The 18,563-nt window shown below is 43.1% G+C and overlaps 1 protein-coding gene across 2 annotated transcripts in view; it reads right to left on the bottom strand.

Moving 5' to 3' along the window:
* Positions 1 to 15,447, bottom strand: part of STX6 (syntaxin 6) — a 49,159-nt gene extending 33,712 nt beyond the window's left edge. For both annotated transcript variants that reach the window (XM_020789729.3, XM_020789728.3), the window contains exon 1: positions 1,117 to 15,447. In XM_020789729.3, the coding sequence (XP_020645388.1) occupies positions 1,117 to 1,151 (35 nt within the window). In that variant the 5' untranslated portion in view covers positions 1,152 to 15,447. The remainder of the gene's footprint in view (positions 1 to 1,116) is intronic.
* Positions 15,448 to 18,563: the final 3,116 nt, after the last annotated feature.

Here is an 18,563-nt window from a genome sequence, read left to right on the forward strand (position 1 = left end):
GTCAGAAGACCAAGCAGTCGTAAGATCGAATCCACACGACGGAGTGAGCGCCCGTCGCTTGTCCCAGCTCCTGCCAACCTAGCAGTTCGAAAGCATGCAAATGGGAGTAGATAAATAGGGACCACCTCGGTGGGAAGGTAACAGCATTCCGTGTCTAAGTCGCACTGGCCATATGACCATGGAAGATTGTCTTTGGACAAAACGCTGGCTCTGTGGCTTGGAAACGGGGATGAGCACCACCCCCTAGAGTCGAACACAACGGACAATAATTGTCAAGGGGAACCTTTACCTTTAATCCCCATTAAATAGAATAAAAAATTGAATACAAATTATTACATACCACTCAAGTAATTTTTTTTTATTGATGGGATTTATCACACCTCCTGAGAATTAAGATTACGTATTATTAAATCCTGGCCACCTAGGAGTACAAGATGACACAGGGTCCTGTGAAGAGGCAGGACTTGCCTGGCAGCGTCCCGAGCACCTTTCTATGCTCCTCAGGACCCGGGGCTCCCTGCCCTGGGACCAGTCCCCACCACCAAAGATCTTGCAGCACAGACACCAAATAGCTGGGGAAGAGGTCAGGCCGGTGCTCCGACTCTCAAACACGGTCTCCCTATTATGCAAAAAGCAAGTGGCAGACCTGAGAGATCTTTCCATATCTAAGGCCACGGGTGGTGTGTGCTTATAGATTCCCCGGCCCCCTTCCTAAGCATAAACCAACTTGCATGCAAAGAAACCCTGCCGAGGGGAAAAGGACGAACAAGGCTGCCCTTAAAGCGTTCCTCTCGACGTGCTCGATTAGCAAAGAAAGGCCGGGCGAGGGGGAAAGGGCTCGTTCGGGGTGTTCAGGAGGAGGAAGCCGTGAGAAACCACCAGGCGGGAAGCGCTGGGATGAAAACCACGCCGCCCAAGCCGCAAACCCGCCGTTTTGCATGACGTGAGTCTCGGCCGCCTGGCGCGCCGATACGAGGATTCACGGGTACAGTCGAGACACGGATCGGCCACTTCAGAAAGAATACAAGCCTTGGGCATCCCCCTCCCCCCCCCGCCATCTCCGGCGCCCTCTTTGCTTCTGCCCGCCTTCATTACCGACCGTTTCCCCTCACCCACCCTTTCACCACAAAGAAGGGGTCCTCCATGGACATGGCGCCTGGCGCCCCTCAGCGCGCCGATTCCCGCTCGAAGCCGGGCCGAAGGTCCTCCAGGCCGGGCCGCCCCGTCCCCTTCAACAAGAGCCCCCTTTTCCTTTCTTTCACTGGCGGCCTCAGCAACAGGACAGGACACCCCCGCCTTTAGCCCTCTCTCCCCCCCTCCCACCGGCCGGAAGGTCTTGCTCTATTCGGCCATCGGCGCCCCTCTCACGTGATCCGGGACACTCAGTATTTCTCTTATTGGAGGAAAAAAAAGTAAGGTGTCACGTGGAAGGGGAGCGCAGAACTCCCCGCCCCCTTTGTTCAGACAGGAGCCGAAGATACTTCACGTTAGAAACTAGGGGCGAGCGTTCCGTAGGGCAGCTGGATCAGGCACTCTCAGGATGAAGTGACGTTTTATAAAAAGGCGTGGGGGAGGGGAGGTTGTGTGCTCTGCTGTCGTTGTTTAAATGCATTGCTTTGTGTTTGGCATAAGGGAGACCACGGTTATGTTACCCGCTAAAGGGGGGTTAGAGTGGGTTTATGTAAAGCGGCTTCCCCTCAGCGGGGGAAGCCTCGTTGCACATCGCTTTCCCCTTCTGTCTCGTTTTCTTAAATCATTTTCGCTACGCACGGAGGGCCCCCCCCCTGCAGAGGTCCTTCCCGGTTCGTTCGGCCCTTTGTAAACATTTCTAAACACTCGGCGGCCCCAGAAGGAGCGTTTACAGCTTACAGACCTCGTTCAATTTGAAACATACCTTTGGGAAGGACTTGGGAGTTCAGCTCAAGTCCACAGCAAGGGTGGCCAACTGTGGCCCTCCAGACGTTTTTAGCTCACATCTGCCCTAACGACTATGCTCGATGGCAATCCAAAAGTATCTGAAGGGCTACTGTTGCTCCCTCCTTCATGGATTGCTGCCTTGTCGTGGTGAAGGGGCTTGAGTAACTCAGAGAAACTATGGGCTATGCCGTGCACGGACACCCAAGACGGACAGGTCATAGTGGAGGGTTCCGAGTAAACGCAATCCACCTGGAGTAGGAAATGGCAATGCCACTCCAGTATCTTTGCCAAGAACGCCCCATGAGCAGAAACAAAAGGCTAAAAGATATGACGCTGGAAGATGGGCCCCTCAGGTCGGAAGGCGTCCAACATGCTACTGATGAAGAGAGGAGGACAAGTACAAGTAACTCCAGAGCTAATGAAGTGGTTGGGCCAAAGCTGAAAGGACGCTCAGCTGTGGACGTGCCTGGAAGTGAAAGGAAAGTCTGATGCTGCAAAGAAAAATACTGCATAGGAACCTGGAATGTAAGATCTATGAACCTTGGGAAGCCGGAGGTGGTCAAACAGGAGATGGCAAGAATAAACATTGACATCCTGGGCATCAGTGAACTAAAATGGATGGGAATGGGCACATTCAATTCAGACGATTATCGTATCTACTACTGTGAGCAAGAATCCCGTAGAAGGAATGGAGTAGCCTTCATAGTCAACAAAAGAGTGGGAAAAGCTGTAATAGGATACAGTACAATCTCAAAAATGATAGAATGATGTCAATACGAATCTAAGGCAGACCTTTCAAGATCACAATAATCCAAGTTTATGCACCAACCACCATTGTTGAGGAGACTGAAATTGAACAATTTTATGAAGATTTACAACACCTTCTAGAACTGACAACAAAGAAAGATGTTCTTCTCATTCTAGGGGACTGGAATGCTAAAGTAGGGAGTCAAGAGATAAAAGGAACAACAGGGAAGTTTGGCCTTGGAGTTCAGAACGAAGCAGGGCAAAGGCTAATAGAGTTTTGTCAAGAGAACAACCTGGTCATCACAAACAATCTTTTCCAATAACACAAGAGGCGACTCTATACATGGAAATCACCAGATGGGCAATATCGAAATCAGATTGATTATATTCTCTGCAGCCAAAGATGGAGAAGCTCTATACAGTCAGCAAAAACAAGACCTGGAGCTGACTGCGGCTCTGATTATCAGCTTCTCATCGCAAAATTCAAGCTTAAACTGAAGAGAGTAGGAAAAACCACTGGGCTAGTCAGGTATAATCTAAACTAAATCCCTTATGAATACATAGTGGAAGTGAAGAACAGATTTAAGGAACTCGATTTGGTGGACAGAGTGCCTGAAGAACTTTGGATAGAGGATCTTAACATTGTACAGAAGGCAGCAACAAAAACCATCCCAAAGAAAAGGAAATGCAAGAAAGCAAACTGGCTGTCCAACGAGGCCTTAAAAATAGCAGAGAGGAGAAGGGAAACAAAATGCAAGGGAGATAGGGAAAGCTACAGAAAATTGAATGCAGACTTCCAAAGAATAGCAAGGAGAGACAGGAGGGCCTTCTTAAATGAACAATGCAAAGAAATAGAGGAAAATAACAAAAAAGGAAAAACCAGAGATCTGTTCAGGAAAATTGGAGATATTAGAGGAACATTTTGTGCAAAGATGAACATGATAAAGGACAAAAATGGTAGGGACCTTGCAGAAGCAGAAGACATCAAGAAGAGGTGGCAAGAACACACAGAGGAATTATACCAGAAAGATCTGGATATCCCGGACAACCCAGACAGTGTAGTTGCTGACTTTGAGCCAGACATCCTGGAGAGTGAAGTCAAGTGGGTCTTAGAAAGCCTGGCTAACAACAAGGCCAGTGGAGGTGATGGAATTCCAGTTGAACTATTTAAAATCTTAAAAGATGATGCTGTTAGGGTGCTACATTCAATATGCCAGCAAGTTTGGAAAACTCAACAGTAGCCAGAGGACTGGAAAAGATCAGTCTACATCCCAATCCCAAAGAAGGGCAGTGTCAAAGAATGCTCCAACTACCGTACAATTGCACTCATTTCACACGCTATCACGGTTATGCTCAAAATCCTCCAAGTTAGGCTTCAGCAGTATGTGGACCGAGAACTCCCAGAAGTACAAGCTGGATTCCGAAGTGGCAGAGGAACGAGAGACCAAATTGCAAACATGCGCTGGATTATAGAGAAAGCCAGAGAGTTCCAGAAAAACATCTATTTTTGCTTCATTGACTATGCAAAAGCCTTCGACTGTGTGGACCACAGCAAACTATGGCAAGTCCTTAAAGAAATGGGAATGCCTGATCACCTTGTCTATCTCCTGAGAAACCTATATGTGGGACAGGAAGCAACAGTTAGAATTGGATATGGAACAACTGATTGGTTCAAAATTGGGAAAGGAGTACGACAAGGCTGTATATTGTCCCCCTTCTTATTCAACTTATATGCAGAATACATCATGCAGAAGGCTGGACTGGAGGAATCCCAAGTGGGAATCAAGATTGCCGGAAGAAATATCAACAACCTCCGATATGCAGATGACACCACTCTGATGGCAGAAAGTGAGGAGGAATTAAAGAACTTCGTAATGAGGGTGAAAGACGAGAGTGCAAAAAACGGTCTGAAACTCATCATCAAAACAACTAAGATCATGGCCACTGGTCCCATCACCTCCTGGGAAACTGAAGGGGAAGATATGGAGGCAGTGACAGATTTTACTTTCTTGGGCTCCATGATCACTGCAGATGGAAACAGCAGCCACGAAATTAAAAGACACCTGCTTCTTGGGAGGAAAGCGATGACAAACCTCGACAGCATCTTAAAAAGCAGAGACATCACCTTGCCAACAAAAGTCCGAATAGTCAAAGCTATGGTTTTTCCTGTCGTGATGTATGGAAGTGAGAGCTGGACCATAAAGAAAGCAGACTGCCAAAGAATTGATGCCTTTGAATTGTGGTGCTGGAGGAGGCTCTTGAGAGTCCCCTGGACTGCAAGGAGAACAAACCTATTAATTCTAAAGGAAATCAACCCTGAGTGCTCTCTGGAAGGACAGATCGTGAAGCTGAGGCTCCAGTACTTTGGCCATCTCATGAGAAGAGAAGACTCCTTGGAAAATACCTTGATGTTAGGAAAGTGTGACGGCAAGAGGAGAAGGGGACGACAGAGGATGAGATGGCTGGACAGTGTCTGCGAAGCAACCAACATGAAATGGACACAACTACGGGAAGCAGTGGAAGACAGGAGGGCCTGGCGTGCTCTGGTCCATGGGGTCATGAAGAGTCGGACACGACTAAACGAACGAACAAACTGTTGCTCCTCCATGGTCTATTGTTGGTTGCCACAGACTCCCAAGAATTAACTCAAGATTTAAAACCCTAAAGTGTATCAGATATTTAAAGTTTCTTATGAAGGGTCTCATCTACCAATAATCCTTGCTATAACGGCAACACTTTTTAAGATGGCTGAAAGAAGCTTCATTCTGATGCACCCTCATCAACAGCATTACTTCTTTTACGGTACAAATTCAGCCAGCAATCCACTCTGAGGTTCAGCCAAAATGTATTGTTACAAAATTCACTTCAATATTAAAATTTTACTTTTCCTGACAATAACCAAATAGATTTAATTAGCAGAAATCAAAGAAGAAACATGATCATGATGTCCGTCTTAATACACTTAATACACTCTTCTCTCAGCTTTTGACTGCACAGTAGCAAGAAATTTCATGTACTATTTCTCAGCCACTCAGCATAATTCACTTGTATGTTCTCACCATGTGCAAAAATATCAAACAGTTATTTCCTATTAAAGAGTTATTTTCATGACTGATTTTTGCTTTTGTTTGTTTTTAATGGAGGCAGTTGGTTAGAAAACCCTCCTCATAGGCATCCTTCAGTCTCGAGAGACTATGGTAACGTGCTCTGTATGGAGGACTTGGAACAGCGCCTAGTGTTTTGACACTACATAAAGCTGGAGTGTCCTCCCCAGGGCACGAAGCCTGGGTAAAATAATATGGAGAATAAGCTGTTACCCAAGCAGAAAATCCCCCCTCTCCACAAAACTGAAATACTCCAATGGAAAGGCAAGAGCCAATACAACTGGTTTCAGCGACGTCACAGAAGTTGACAGAATGACACGAACTGCCTCCAGGATTCCGGCTCTGGATTTTGCGCGAGGTTAACTCCTGAAGCCTTTTCCATTGGTGGATATAGTCACAAGGCAGTGGAGGTTTTAAGTCAGAGTTTTCCTTCTCCTAGATGGACTACCTTCCCAAGCTAACAAATCCCACCTACCCAGTCTGTTCCCTCATGGCATGGAGGATGATGGCAGCACCTCAGTGGGGGTTTGAAGTTGGAGTTTTCCTTTCCTAAGGAAAAGCCGCTGACAGAGTGCTGGATGAAGCTGCCTTTCATCTTCCATTTCTGATTATGGTGTCATGCCTCCAATTTCTTATCTTCTTCAGAGTCGTTGTGGTCACTGGTGATCCTTCCCCACCACCTATTTCAGTCTCCAAACTGTTAGAATACTTCACCTGATGTTTTGTTGGAGGAAAGCTCTTCTGCTTTTTGCACTTTTTGGCTTTCAGAAGTTACCACTTCATTGCAGAAGTTTTTGGTACTTCTGCAATGAAATCAGGCTGTTAAAGCAGCCCTTTAGGATCCAAAAAACAACGGTATATTTTAGGATGCCCAATAGGATGTTTCAGGAAACCTACAAGCAGATTTTTAAAAGGAGTACCCGGAAGAAAACTTTCCTCAACCACCTCTATGTCGGAAGCATCCTGCTCAGTCCAGTGAAATAGATTTGACTTCCTCACCCCAGTTATTTTGTTGGAGGAAAGGTCTTGTGTCTTTTCCACTTTTTTATTTTCAAGAGTTGTTGCCAAGCTGCTTTCCTCTGCTGAGGACATGATGACTCTACTTAAAGTCTCTGCTGGAGACTTTATAAAGTTGACAAAAAGTGACATCACAATGTGTGGTCAACGTATTGTTACCCGGTGTGGGGGTGCCATTCCCAAGGTTGCTAAGCCACATGGGTATTGTAGAGTACCTGCACAAACATGGGAGGTGTTCATGGGAGGCAATAGGGCTGCAGCTTTAATGAGAAACTGGGGAACAAACCTTTTCAAGGGACCCATCGGCGTAACTGGGCACCTGATCTTTCATATGTTGCCTAGTGCTGGTGATATTGTATAAGGCTCTATGGCACAGATAAGAAACCTGATGCCTCTTTCATGTTTGAGGCTTCAATTAGAACATGCCTGAGGCAGTTTTGGGGAACTATGGGAGTCTTGATGCAAACCTCTGTAGAGCACTATGTTGGGAACTGGGCCAGCTGGAATTCTGGAAGCTTTAGTCAAAAAATCTAAATGGAGTTTAATACATCTACTCCTAAATAAGCTAACAAGGTCTGCAGCAATAGACATTAATAGTTAGGTAACCCCCATGATTGGAACTTTTTAAACTCCGTCTGAACCTGTAAAGCATCATGAGATAGTAGCTTGCCTAAGGCTAAATAGCCTAACTCTTCCACAAGGCATAGGACTCCTGGCTCCTCAGGGAATCGTCAGTAATTTCTTTAGTTCCTGCTATTAAAGAGCAGTGTTCTCTTTATAGAGAATTTGTAGCTGAATTATAATAGAAATAGAAAAGAGTGATCTATTCTGATACCTTTCCTATTATCTTACTGGTTGGCAGTTGCCATGAGCTTCTTACCTCCATTTTGAACATGAGACTAGTATTTGTCAGGTTTCAGGGATCTGCTATCTGCCAAGAACAATTCATTTATGTAAATTGTGAACTTGCATTACCTTTAGTTTGATATGCAGAAGTTTAATGAACGCTTTCCTGTCAACAAAATACATTAGTACTCTTATGACCACAGTCAATAGGGGCCAGTATTCTAATTCCCCTGTGGCTGAAAAGGTTCTTGAACTTTTCACCCTACAAATGTTGTAGATTCATTCTGATTTAATTGTAGTCTCCGTCACTCCCAATGAAAGATGGGAGGAAGTATATATATTTGAAGAGAATGAAATATATTACTGTGGCTGTGGGAGAGTAACTGGGCATCTGATCTTCCAGTTCTATGATCAGATTTTGGCTCCACCTGTCATCCTCAATGGTTTTCAGGGACGTCCTCAGAAACAGCAGAAGCTTCTGTTGCAGCATCATGATAAGAAACCAGTTTCTGTATAATCATTGGCAACTGGACAGTCCAGCACAGCAGCTTTGAAGGTTTTAACCTATAAAGCCCTAAACAGTTTGGGTCCACGTTATCTCAAAAACTGCATCTCCCTTTATGAGCCTACCCAGGTGTTAAGATCATTGGGGGAGGCCTTTCTCCTGGTCCTACCACAGATGCGCTTGGTGGGGGACACAAGAGAGGGCCTTATCTATTGCTGCTGCCAGACTTTGGAACTCTCTTCCACAGGAGGCCAGGTTTGTTGTCCTTTTGCAAGGAGGCAAAGACCTTTCTCTTAAGCTTTTCCTTAGCAACTCTCTGGGATGGTTTGTAGTTTGTTGCTTCTAAATCTGTTTTAGTAATACTCTTACCTAACATTTTTATTATAATGTTATTAATTCTTTTTAAAATATTGAATAATTTACCGTTTTTAGTTTTTAAAATTGTGTTTTAATGATGTAAGCTACTTTGGGTTCTTTTTAAGAGAAAGGTGGTATAAAAATATTTTAAATAAATAAATAGACTTTACACAAACAACCAAGGGAAATTATGATTTTGTTCTATGTTTCCTTTTCTTTCTTGCATGTATACATGCATGCATGCATTCTATTTTAACTGCAAATGATCATAACATTTCTTCAAGCCTTCACAGACCCCTGTGAGGACATCATGGCCCTCCCCTGGGGATCTGTGCACTACAGGTTAAGAACCTATGATCTGTTCCATGTCAGTTGCAACTCCCTCTAGCTATCTGTAAACCTGGAATAATAATGCCCTGACTTGCATTATTGTAAGGAGAAGGAAAGCATAGCACTGTCAATCCATTTTCAAATAAATTTTATGAATGTAAAAGAGAGATTATAAGTAAGCGAAATTGCAGCAAAATGTTGGTTCTTGATATCACAGTTGCCTTTGATACCATTGACCATGGTATCCTCCTGTGAAGGCTTTCCGAGTTGGGGATTGGTGGCCTAGCTCTTGCTTGGTTCCAATCTTTGGAGGACCATTCCCAGAGAGTCCAGCTTGGACAGAATGTATTGCCTCCATGGCTCCTCAATTGTGGAGATTGATAATCTCTCCAATGCTGTTTAATATCTATATGATATTAAATAGCTGGGTGAGGTCATCAGCGTGTGGTGCTTTGTGTCACCAGTATGCTGATTAAATGCAGCTCTACATCTCCTTTTTTCCAACAGCAGTGAATGCCATTGTGTTCTTTGGGGGCTGTACAGCAATAGATGCACAAGAATGGACTGAGGTTGAACCCTCAGATCCTGAGGGTGGGCACCCCTTCTATCAGTGGTTTGGAAAGCTTGCTCTCTTTTGGGGGGGCAACTCTCACCATGAAGGGTGTGGTCCGCAGCTAGGAGGTCCATCTTGACCCAGCGCTTATCATGGAATTCTGGGTGGCATCTGTGGTCCATTGCACCCACTTACATCTTTGGTGGATTGCCCAGCTGCGCTCCTATCTTGATGTTCAGTCGCTCACTATTGTGGTCCATGCACTCATAGTCTTGAGATTAGACTACTGCTATGCTCTCTACGTGGGGTTGCCCTTGAGACTGATGCAGAAACTACAAATGGTCCAGAACATAGCCGCCAGACTATTAACTGGAGTGAAAAGGTACCAACATATCTCCCCCACTCTGGCAGGCTTACACTGGTTACCCATTCATTTTCTGCATTGATTTCAAGGTATTAATGCTTACATATGAAGTCTTAAACGGTTTAAGGCCTTGATACCTGGCAGGGCACCTGTCCCCACCTAGCTCTACTCGTATCATTCGATCAAGCCAGACCAGGCAGCTGAGGGGCTTAACCTCAAGAGAGGCCCGGAAGGAGAGAACAAGAAACCGGGCCTCTCTTGAGGTTAAGCCCCTCATCTTTGGAACATCTTACCCCTGGAGATCCAACTGGCACCCTCACTGGGAGTTTTTAAAAACAAGTTGAAGGCTTGGTTCTTCCGGTTGGCCTTCCCCCCTCCCATTACATAGCTTCCTTATCCCATCTTGGATTCTGTTTTCTTTATTGATCTTTACTGCTTTTATGAACAAAGTTATTTGAATGCTGTTTTTATCTTTATATTTTGTAAACCGCCCAAAGTAGATTCCCGAATCTAGATGGGTGGAGTAAAAATGGAACAAATAAATAAAATAAATAAATTCAAACCAATTTACACACAGTACAAAGGAGAACACAGAAAGGTAACAAACCCAGAAAATTTATCAAGCATTTCCCTGTAACTAAGCTCTTCTTTGCATTACAGCCAAGGAAAAGTTGGCAACTCGAGCAGTAACTCGAGTTTCCGGTCTGACAGATAATACATAACCAGTCACTTACCAAGATAACTTTGAAGATTCTCAGTCATCCAGGTGAGGTTATCTGGAAGTTGAGTCATGGCAACTGGGCTTCTTTCTTATTAGGCTGAAATGTTTTGCAGCTCATCCAAGTAGTTTCTTTAGTTATCAGGATAACCTTGAAATTTTTGCAAAAGGCAGATGTCCATTAGGGTTTGGCCAGGTAATGGAGTTTTTATCTTGGAAAATCCGGGAACATGAGGAAATCCATGGATGTGAACATGAGAAAGCCAAAGGCTTATGTAGTCCAGCATTTTATTTGCACAGCAGCTAACTGGATCCCCCAAACAAACATGAATGCAATAGTTTGTGCTATTTATATTCTCCAGCAATTAGGATACAGAAACCAAGTACTTCTGTTACTAGGGTTAATGTGGAGCAGGCATGACTGGTATCCGTTGATATCCCCATCCTCCATGAATTTACCTAACCCCTTTTCAAGATAAGTGGGTGGCTTTCAGTACATCGCAAAGCACTGAATTCCACAGTTTAACTCTGCACTTTGTAAGAAATAGATTCCCAGTGTGGTGTAATGAATAGTGACAGACTAGAACTCTGGAGAACAGAGTCCAGACTCTGGATTCAAATCCCACTTGGCCATGGAAATTCACTGGTGGAGTGAAACTGGTAAAACCACTTCTTAAATATCTTACCTTCAAAGCCCTATTGGGGTCACTATAAGTGAGTTCTGACTTGGTGGCACACAAATACAAAAAGTAAGAGGTAGCCTCCTTTATCTGTCCTGAACTCCCACCGCTCAGCTTCAGTTGATGGTCCTGGGATGACACACAAAGTTTTATACATCTTAGCTTTGTTCCCCCTTACTTATCCCTTTTCTTCACTAATGAGACCTAAATGTTGTAATTAGACATGGGGGCGGATATAAAAACAAATTGGTCAGATATTTGTTGCTTTGTATTCTTTGGGTCCAGAGACCCCCAATGAATATGAAGCAGCAAATATAACCCTTTTATATTTGTCCCTCTGTCTATCCCTATCTGCTTATGCCCCTGGGGATCAGCTGTTCCTCAGGGGGGGGCATAAGCAGAGAGAGATTTTCCCTTTGGGCGGCTTGCTAAAGCCTGCTCAAAGGAAATCCCACCACCTGTTTAAAAATGGGGGGATCACTTTGCTCAGGCTTCCCCTGTCTTTCTATGCCCCTGCGGTACACACAGGGAAGCCTGACCAAAGGAATTCTCCCTGCTGTCTTTGCAAAGACAGCAGGGATGGGGGATCCATTTGATCTTGCTTTGATCCCCTGTTGCATAGAAAGAGGCAGGAAGGGGGACCTAGGCGACACCCCCCCCATCTTGGCAAAGACAGTGGGTCTGAGGGAATGCTTCTGTCAGGCTTCGCTCCTCTTCCTATGCCCCCGCTATCTTTGCAAAGACAGTGGGGCTGGGGAATTGCTTTGAGCCTTTCCCTTCTTTTCCTATGCTCGCGCGGCATAGGAAGGCTGTGGGAACCAGGCTTTTTTTTTTTTAAGATAACCCCATGGGCTGTCTAAAAAAATGCCCTGACGAATCAAAGAAGCCCCATTTTGGCAGTTATCCCCATCTCTAGTTGTAATCTTTCCTTACAGTAAAAAGCAAAGCAAAGCATGCTGTTTATATACCGCCCCATAGTGCTTCAAGCACTCTCTGGGCGGTTTACAAGTTAATTATGCAGGCTACACATTGCCCCCCCCCCCAGGGAGCTGGGTACTCATTTTACCGACCTTGGAAAGATAGAAGGTGGAGTCAACCTTGAGCCGGCTACCTGGGATTGAACCCCAGGTCGTGAGCACAGTTTTGGCTGCAGTACAGCGGTTTAACCACTGCGCCAGTAGAATTGCTGTAGCCCAGTGCCAGCACACCTTGATTGGGGTGAACGGGGGGAGGGGGAGGTTCCATTTGCTGCTTAGTCTCTTCCTCAGATAATGATCCCCCCTATATATGCTTTTTCCTGGCAGAATTTATGTATCTTTCTAACAATGTTATGATATGGACAATAAGTTGTGTGACAATAAGTGCCTGCCACCACTGTATCATACAAGTGCAGCATTGTCTGCTGAGTCTCTACTTGTGATGCACCTGTTGAAGGTACAGGAGCATTACCCCCATTAAAAATGGCAACTTCATTGCATGTAAAGTAGAAAGGCAGCTAATTATTAGCTCTGTAGAGAATATGACCCGACACATAGCTCACATAAATGTTATAGTCACTAAAAGCAAACATTACAAAATACTCTGGACTTCAAACATAACATAAACCAATCCCTGCTGATCAGGTGTGTGCTGGATAGTGGTGGACTTGAATGTGGACTTTGTTCATCGCATCTGTCACCAATGTGCTCACCAGGCAGCCTTCAATAAATTACTAAGCCTTATTGCCCCATCTGTAAATTGAAAATAACCATGCCCTACTTCACTAGGTCATTATTTATTTATTTATTTATTTATTTATTTATTTATTTATTTATTTATTTATTTATTGGATTTCTATCCCGCCCTTTTAGACAAAGTCTACTCCAGGTGGGTTCCATCTAACATTAAAAACTAAAACAGTAAAAAACAATTCAAAACAATTCAAAACAATAGTAATTAGTAATGCTTAGTAGTGCTCAAGATGGGAAAACAGAATATTATAATAAAAATAAAGTCAAGTATTGACAGGAGGGAAGGCCTGCTGAAAGAGCCAAGTTTTTAATTGGCTCTTAAATGGCTCTTAATTGGCTCACTCAGATGAGTCAAATAGGGCTTTAAACACAAACAATGTGGTTGTTTTGCTGTGAGAGATCTTTAGGGACAAGCTGTGCCACTGACCTTAAGATGTTAGGGGGCTGGAATGACCCATTGTGGGATACAGAAAGGTGTGGAGATGGTGGCATGAAAAAGAGGGCAATGTGAGCCACAAACATTGCTAGTCCCTTCCCTGTTGTCCTTCTGCCATAGGGTTACTGTTCAGGCAGGCATTTCTCAGCTGACTGACCAACAAAGCAAGGGCATTAATGGGGGATAGTGGACTTTTTTACCTTCTTAAATATATTTTTTCATTCCTTTAAATTGTTTCTTATTCAGCTGGAGGAACTGTGAACAAAAAGGAACTTTGGAACACATTTGGATTTCTTGCCCCAAAGGCATTTTGGTACAAAGTAATTAGATGGATAGAGAGGCTGCCTAATCAAAAAATAGACATGAATGAAACATTATTGTTATTCTCAATATTTACAGGAGGAAATGAGAAACTGAAAATTAAGAATTAGTAGCAAATCTTATAGGGACAACAAAATCCGAGATCGCTAGAAATTGGAAAACTGCCCAAGATCTCTCATTGCATGAATTTATGAAAAAGATACGGCATACAATGCTGATGGAAAAAATGACTAATAAAATTAGATTATATAGAGGAGAAATAACAGTCAATTCACCGAAAGCTGGAAACCTTTATTAAAATATGCCAATAAAATAAATATGGAGACATGTGGCTTAGAAAACAATTTGGAGCATTTAGATTGTTGGTCAGTATTTCTTTAAGATGAAATGGGGAATGGTGTAAATGTGACTTTGTGAAATGTGAGGAATAGCAGATGGTCAACAATTAAATTACATAATAAGTAAGATGATAGATTATTATGTTAAGCCTTATATTTATTAACTGTAACATGATGGATTGTCAAAAAGAAATTAATTTTAAAAATTGTTTCTTATTCATTGTTTTTAATATGATATGATATAATATCATCAATTTGATTTATCCCTTAATTTTTATATTTTTCACTTTTGCTTTCTTTAACATTGTAGGCCTGATTTTATTGTCTGTTAACCACCCAGAGAACAGTGCGTTGCACTAACAGGAAGGTATATCAATCAATCAATCAATCAATCAATCAATCAATCAATCAATCAATCAATCAACCAACCAACCAACCAACCAACCAACCAACCAACCAACCAACCAATCAATCTATCAAATAAATAACTAAATTTGTCTTTTTATAGTGTAATTTATTATATTTTTTATTTGTCTTTTAAATATTTTGTATCTCTCATCGAGTCCCCTCATCGAGAGAAGATAAGAACTGAATAAATTAATAAAACATACTGGTTCTATACGAGCTGAACTGTTATCCCACCACTACCACCATGTTTTGGGAAATGAAGTCTCCTGTGGCTTTGAGGGGAAAATTCTCCTTGAGATTTCTGATCTTCTCCCTCCTCCGAACTGCAGCTCTTACTTCAAAGAAATAGCAATGGCCACTGGAACAGTATGCCTGAACTGGGCATATACAGTACCTTCAAAAAGACCTGTGAACAAGAGAAGTACGTATCAATGTATATAAAGACACACTGAAAGAAAAAATAAAGGCATATAAATGCATATAAGAGAATTTGGAAATAAAACAAGTCCTTGGTCTGAAAAAAACTGAAGGCAATTTGATAACGCTATAGTTCTTTGCATCGAGAGATATCATAAATGGAAGGAGGGTGTTGTAATAAATGTGACAGCAAGAAAGCCCATTGGTTTTGCTGTGGCTTAGGACTCAGCTGCTTTCTCTCTGCCTCTGCCAAAAAATGTTCAGGTAGTGCTGCCTGAACAAAACACCATGTCTCCTGTGCTAAGCTCTGGACTTTAAATCTTCATCTCACCTCACATTTTGAGAAGTTCCAGAGGCAGTGTCCACAGGGTTTGTTTCTGGGTGAGGAAAGGACACTGGAAATAGATCATCATTACTTTTTTAGACCCTACTTCCCAGAATTATTCACCCAGCAAACAATGCTGCATGCTAGGAGATTCTGGGAATTGCAGCCCTGAGAAATTAACTTCGCCAACATCTGAATACAATGCTATCTTTTATCAAAAACTACACCCCACAAATGCTTGTTTAGTTACAAAATATTAAGGACGAGTGGAACAAAAGCAGGCCCCGTAGACACAGGGATGGATTCTAAATAATCCTTAACCACACAAAGCAACAACATCCCCTAATGGTTACAGTTCTTTGGCCATCTGCAAAAATCCCTTTATTCCCCCCCCCCTTTTTGTGGCCAACTGCAAAACCATTTTCTACCCACTCCCCCGAAACAGTCAAGGAGTGACATGACTTTCAACAGTGAAGAATAGCCACCAGTGATCAAACACCACTGTAGTGTATTAAGTGTTACAAAAGTATGGAGAATATAATTACATGCCATCAGGGGGATAAGTTTCAAACAGCCACAGATCATGTCCCAACCTTCCTTTGCAGCTAATTTAAACCCAAATTCCTTCATGTATTTTGATCAAATTAACACTAATAATGATTACATGCCATTAAGTCAATTCTAGCTTACAGTGATCCTTTCCAGTGTTTTAGTTTGCCATTCTTTTTCACTCCACTATCTGCACATCTTTCTTCTGAGGGCATCTGGGACCAGGCAGCTTGCCCAAGGTCACACAGACCGACTCCTCTCCTACAAGGACAGCGGGGCACACTCCCAGCTCTACAAGCTCACTGACCTGGGTCATTTTAAAATGCAAGTATTTTTATTTAACTGGATAGTGTGTGGTTTTTTGGTGTGTGTGTGTGTTTGGCCTTGTAAACATTTATTGTATTGCTGTCTATATTGTTTTCCTAGATTGCATGCTTCTTAAGAGCTTCACTTTACTTCTTTGGTGAAATACACCAGTGTGTGTAGAGAATCTGACAGGCTTAATTTATTGCACTCAAATAAATTCTAGGATGTTGTGAAATGGAAAGCGTCCCTTCCACCAGCTACAGAAAGGGAGATACAGACTCACCTACTCCATCCTCTGTTGTAAAAGAGGGGTACCAATACCCGGGATCTAGAAGTTAAAATGTGCGGGTTAATGGTAGACTTTCAAACTGAGGACCATTTGGCGGGAACAGGTAAGAAAAAGAGGGTGGAGATTGAGGTGGGAACAGCAGAGATAAAAAGAGGTGAGAAAGGATTGCCTCCAGGTTGGGAGTGGATATGGACACAAGATCCTTGGACCAGAGAGAGTGGGAACGGCTCCGGGTGCCCAGGGAAGAGGCGGATTATTGCTGGAGATGGGAGATTCCCCCGCGTCTGTCCTACTGGGGTGAAGCCGACGCTCGTGAGTGGAGGCGGCAACTGAGAGAGGAGAAGGAAAAGGTAGAGAGGGAAAAACAGGAAGGACTGAGATGCAGAGTGGAGGCGGTGAGGAGGAGGGGTTCCCAAGGAGACTCTGGACCTTCTGCACCGACAACCCAGGATGGGTCGGAACCGGTGAGGATAAGACCATTCCCTTACTTCTCGGATGGCCTGGTCCCCGGAATCCAGAGGAAACAAACCCATTCCTAAATAATGTGAAGATGCCCCTGCCGGACCCGTTAGAGGCAGGAGAAATGTTATGGGACTATTTTATAGACAAAGAGTTCTTGTTAAATACTCCAATAAACCTTTCCCCTGTTGCAAAGTTACCAAAGTCTTAAGGATGTTTTTGTGGAGACCCAGGTTCAAAAGCCAGAACCCTCACAGATGTCCTTAAAGAATCTGTATAACACTGACAAGCAGGAAGTAAATCTGGGGAGATGTGATACGTAATTTTATAATGAATCTTTGGCAAATAAATTCAAATACTATAGATAGATAGATAGATAGATAGATAGATAGATAGATAGATAGATAGATAGATAGATAGATAGATAGATAGATAGATAGATAGATAGATAGATAGATAGATAGATAGATAGATAGATAGATAGATAGATAGATAGATAGATAGATAGATAAGAAAGAGTAATTATGTCTTTGCTGTACTTACAAATATATTGGATGTAAATTCAGTCCTTAGCAGATAGCCTAGTCACTCTATCCACATCAGACTCTCCTGAGAACCACTTACATTTTGCAGTATCAAGGTTGTACGAGAGTTTGTGGTTAACTATAGCTAGAAGGCCTCAGCACTCTCTCTAGGTTCAAAGTATGCTTTCCCCCTCACCCATCTGACAGCACTAGTCTCAGACTTCCCTCCTTTGCCCTCTATAAGCTTCTTCGCTTCTGTTGGTCACAGTCAGCCACATTTCCATTGGCGTTTCAGACAAAAAAGAGGTTTCTTTGTGCTTCCTTTCTCCTTTTTTTTTTCTTTTTCTGTCTAAGCAGCAAGACTGCTAGGTCCTTGTTCCATTTTGCATGGAACCTTCTGTCATCCTGCCTTCCTTTGTTTGGTTTTTTGCCTGACCTATTTGCATTCATTGTGAATTGAAGTGGAACTCCCAAGGCTTGGCCTACTGTCCTCTCCCTCAGGTGTTCCATTGTCACCCAGCACTAGATTATTAGGAGCTGAAAGTGTTACTAAGGCTCTTCTTTTAAAGAAGGCTGAAAAAGGTGGGGAGGGAGGAATATCTGCTTCCTCCCCCTCTTAACTTCAGGGGGAAAAAAATAAATTGGCACCACACAGAATATTTCAAAGACAGCTGACTGTGGTTAGGATTCTACTCATTATTGTGACATGCTCTCAAGGGAGGCAGAGAACCGGAAAGATGCTCAGCTATAGCAACAGGTACCTAATCACAGGAGAGACAGAAACAGACTCGGCAGCTAAAGCAGTCCTTTCTGTCTCATCCTGCTGGTCTTTCTGGTGTTATTCTTAAAAGTTCTTTTCACTGCAAAGGACTCGCTAGGGAAAAATCTTTGTTGTCACCCGGTTGCAGAAGGGATTCTTTAATCTGCACAGACACCCTGGAATTCCAAACTGGTTTCCACAATCAAATTGGAGCAGGTGAAGGTGCTTGTTAGAAGATGACTGCCCTGGCACATTCTGCAGAGTGATGACTTCTATCAGCCTAATAAAGCTTGTTGGGCTATGTTTTTCTGCAGAGCCCTGGGGCTGTTTCTTACCTTTGCATGCCTGCCTCAGGCAGTAAATATTTGTATTACCTTAAATAGGGAAAAAGAAAAGTCCAGTCATCATGATAAATATTTCACCTTATCTACACCATTTTAGTATTCTGTGGAACAGTAGCTTCCATTCTCTGATTCCACCCTACCTAAGATTAAAAGAGACAGTCTAATGCTTTTCTCTGTGTAATAAAATTTCAACACATTCATGTAGAAATCTAAGAATCA

This window comes from Pogona vitticeps, chromosome 4, assembly GCF_051106095.1.
Source record: "Pogona vitticeps strain Pit_001003342236 chromosome 4, PviZW2.1, whole genome shotgun sequence".
Lineage (NCBI taxonomy): Eukaryota > Metazoa > Chordata > Lepidosauria > Squamata > Agamidae > Pogona > Pogona vitticeps.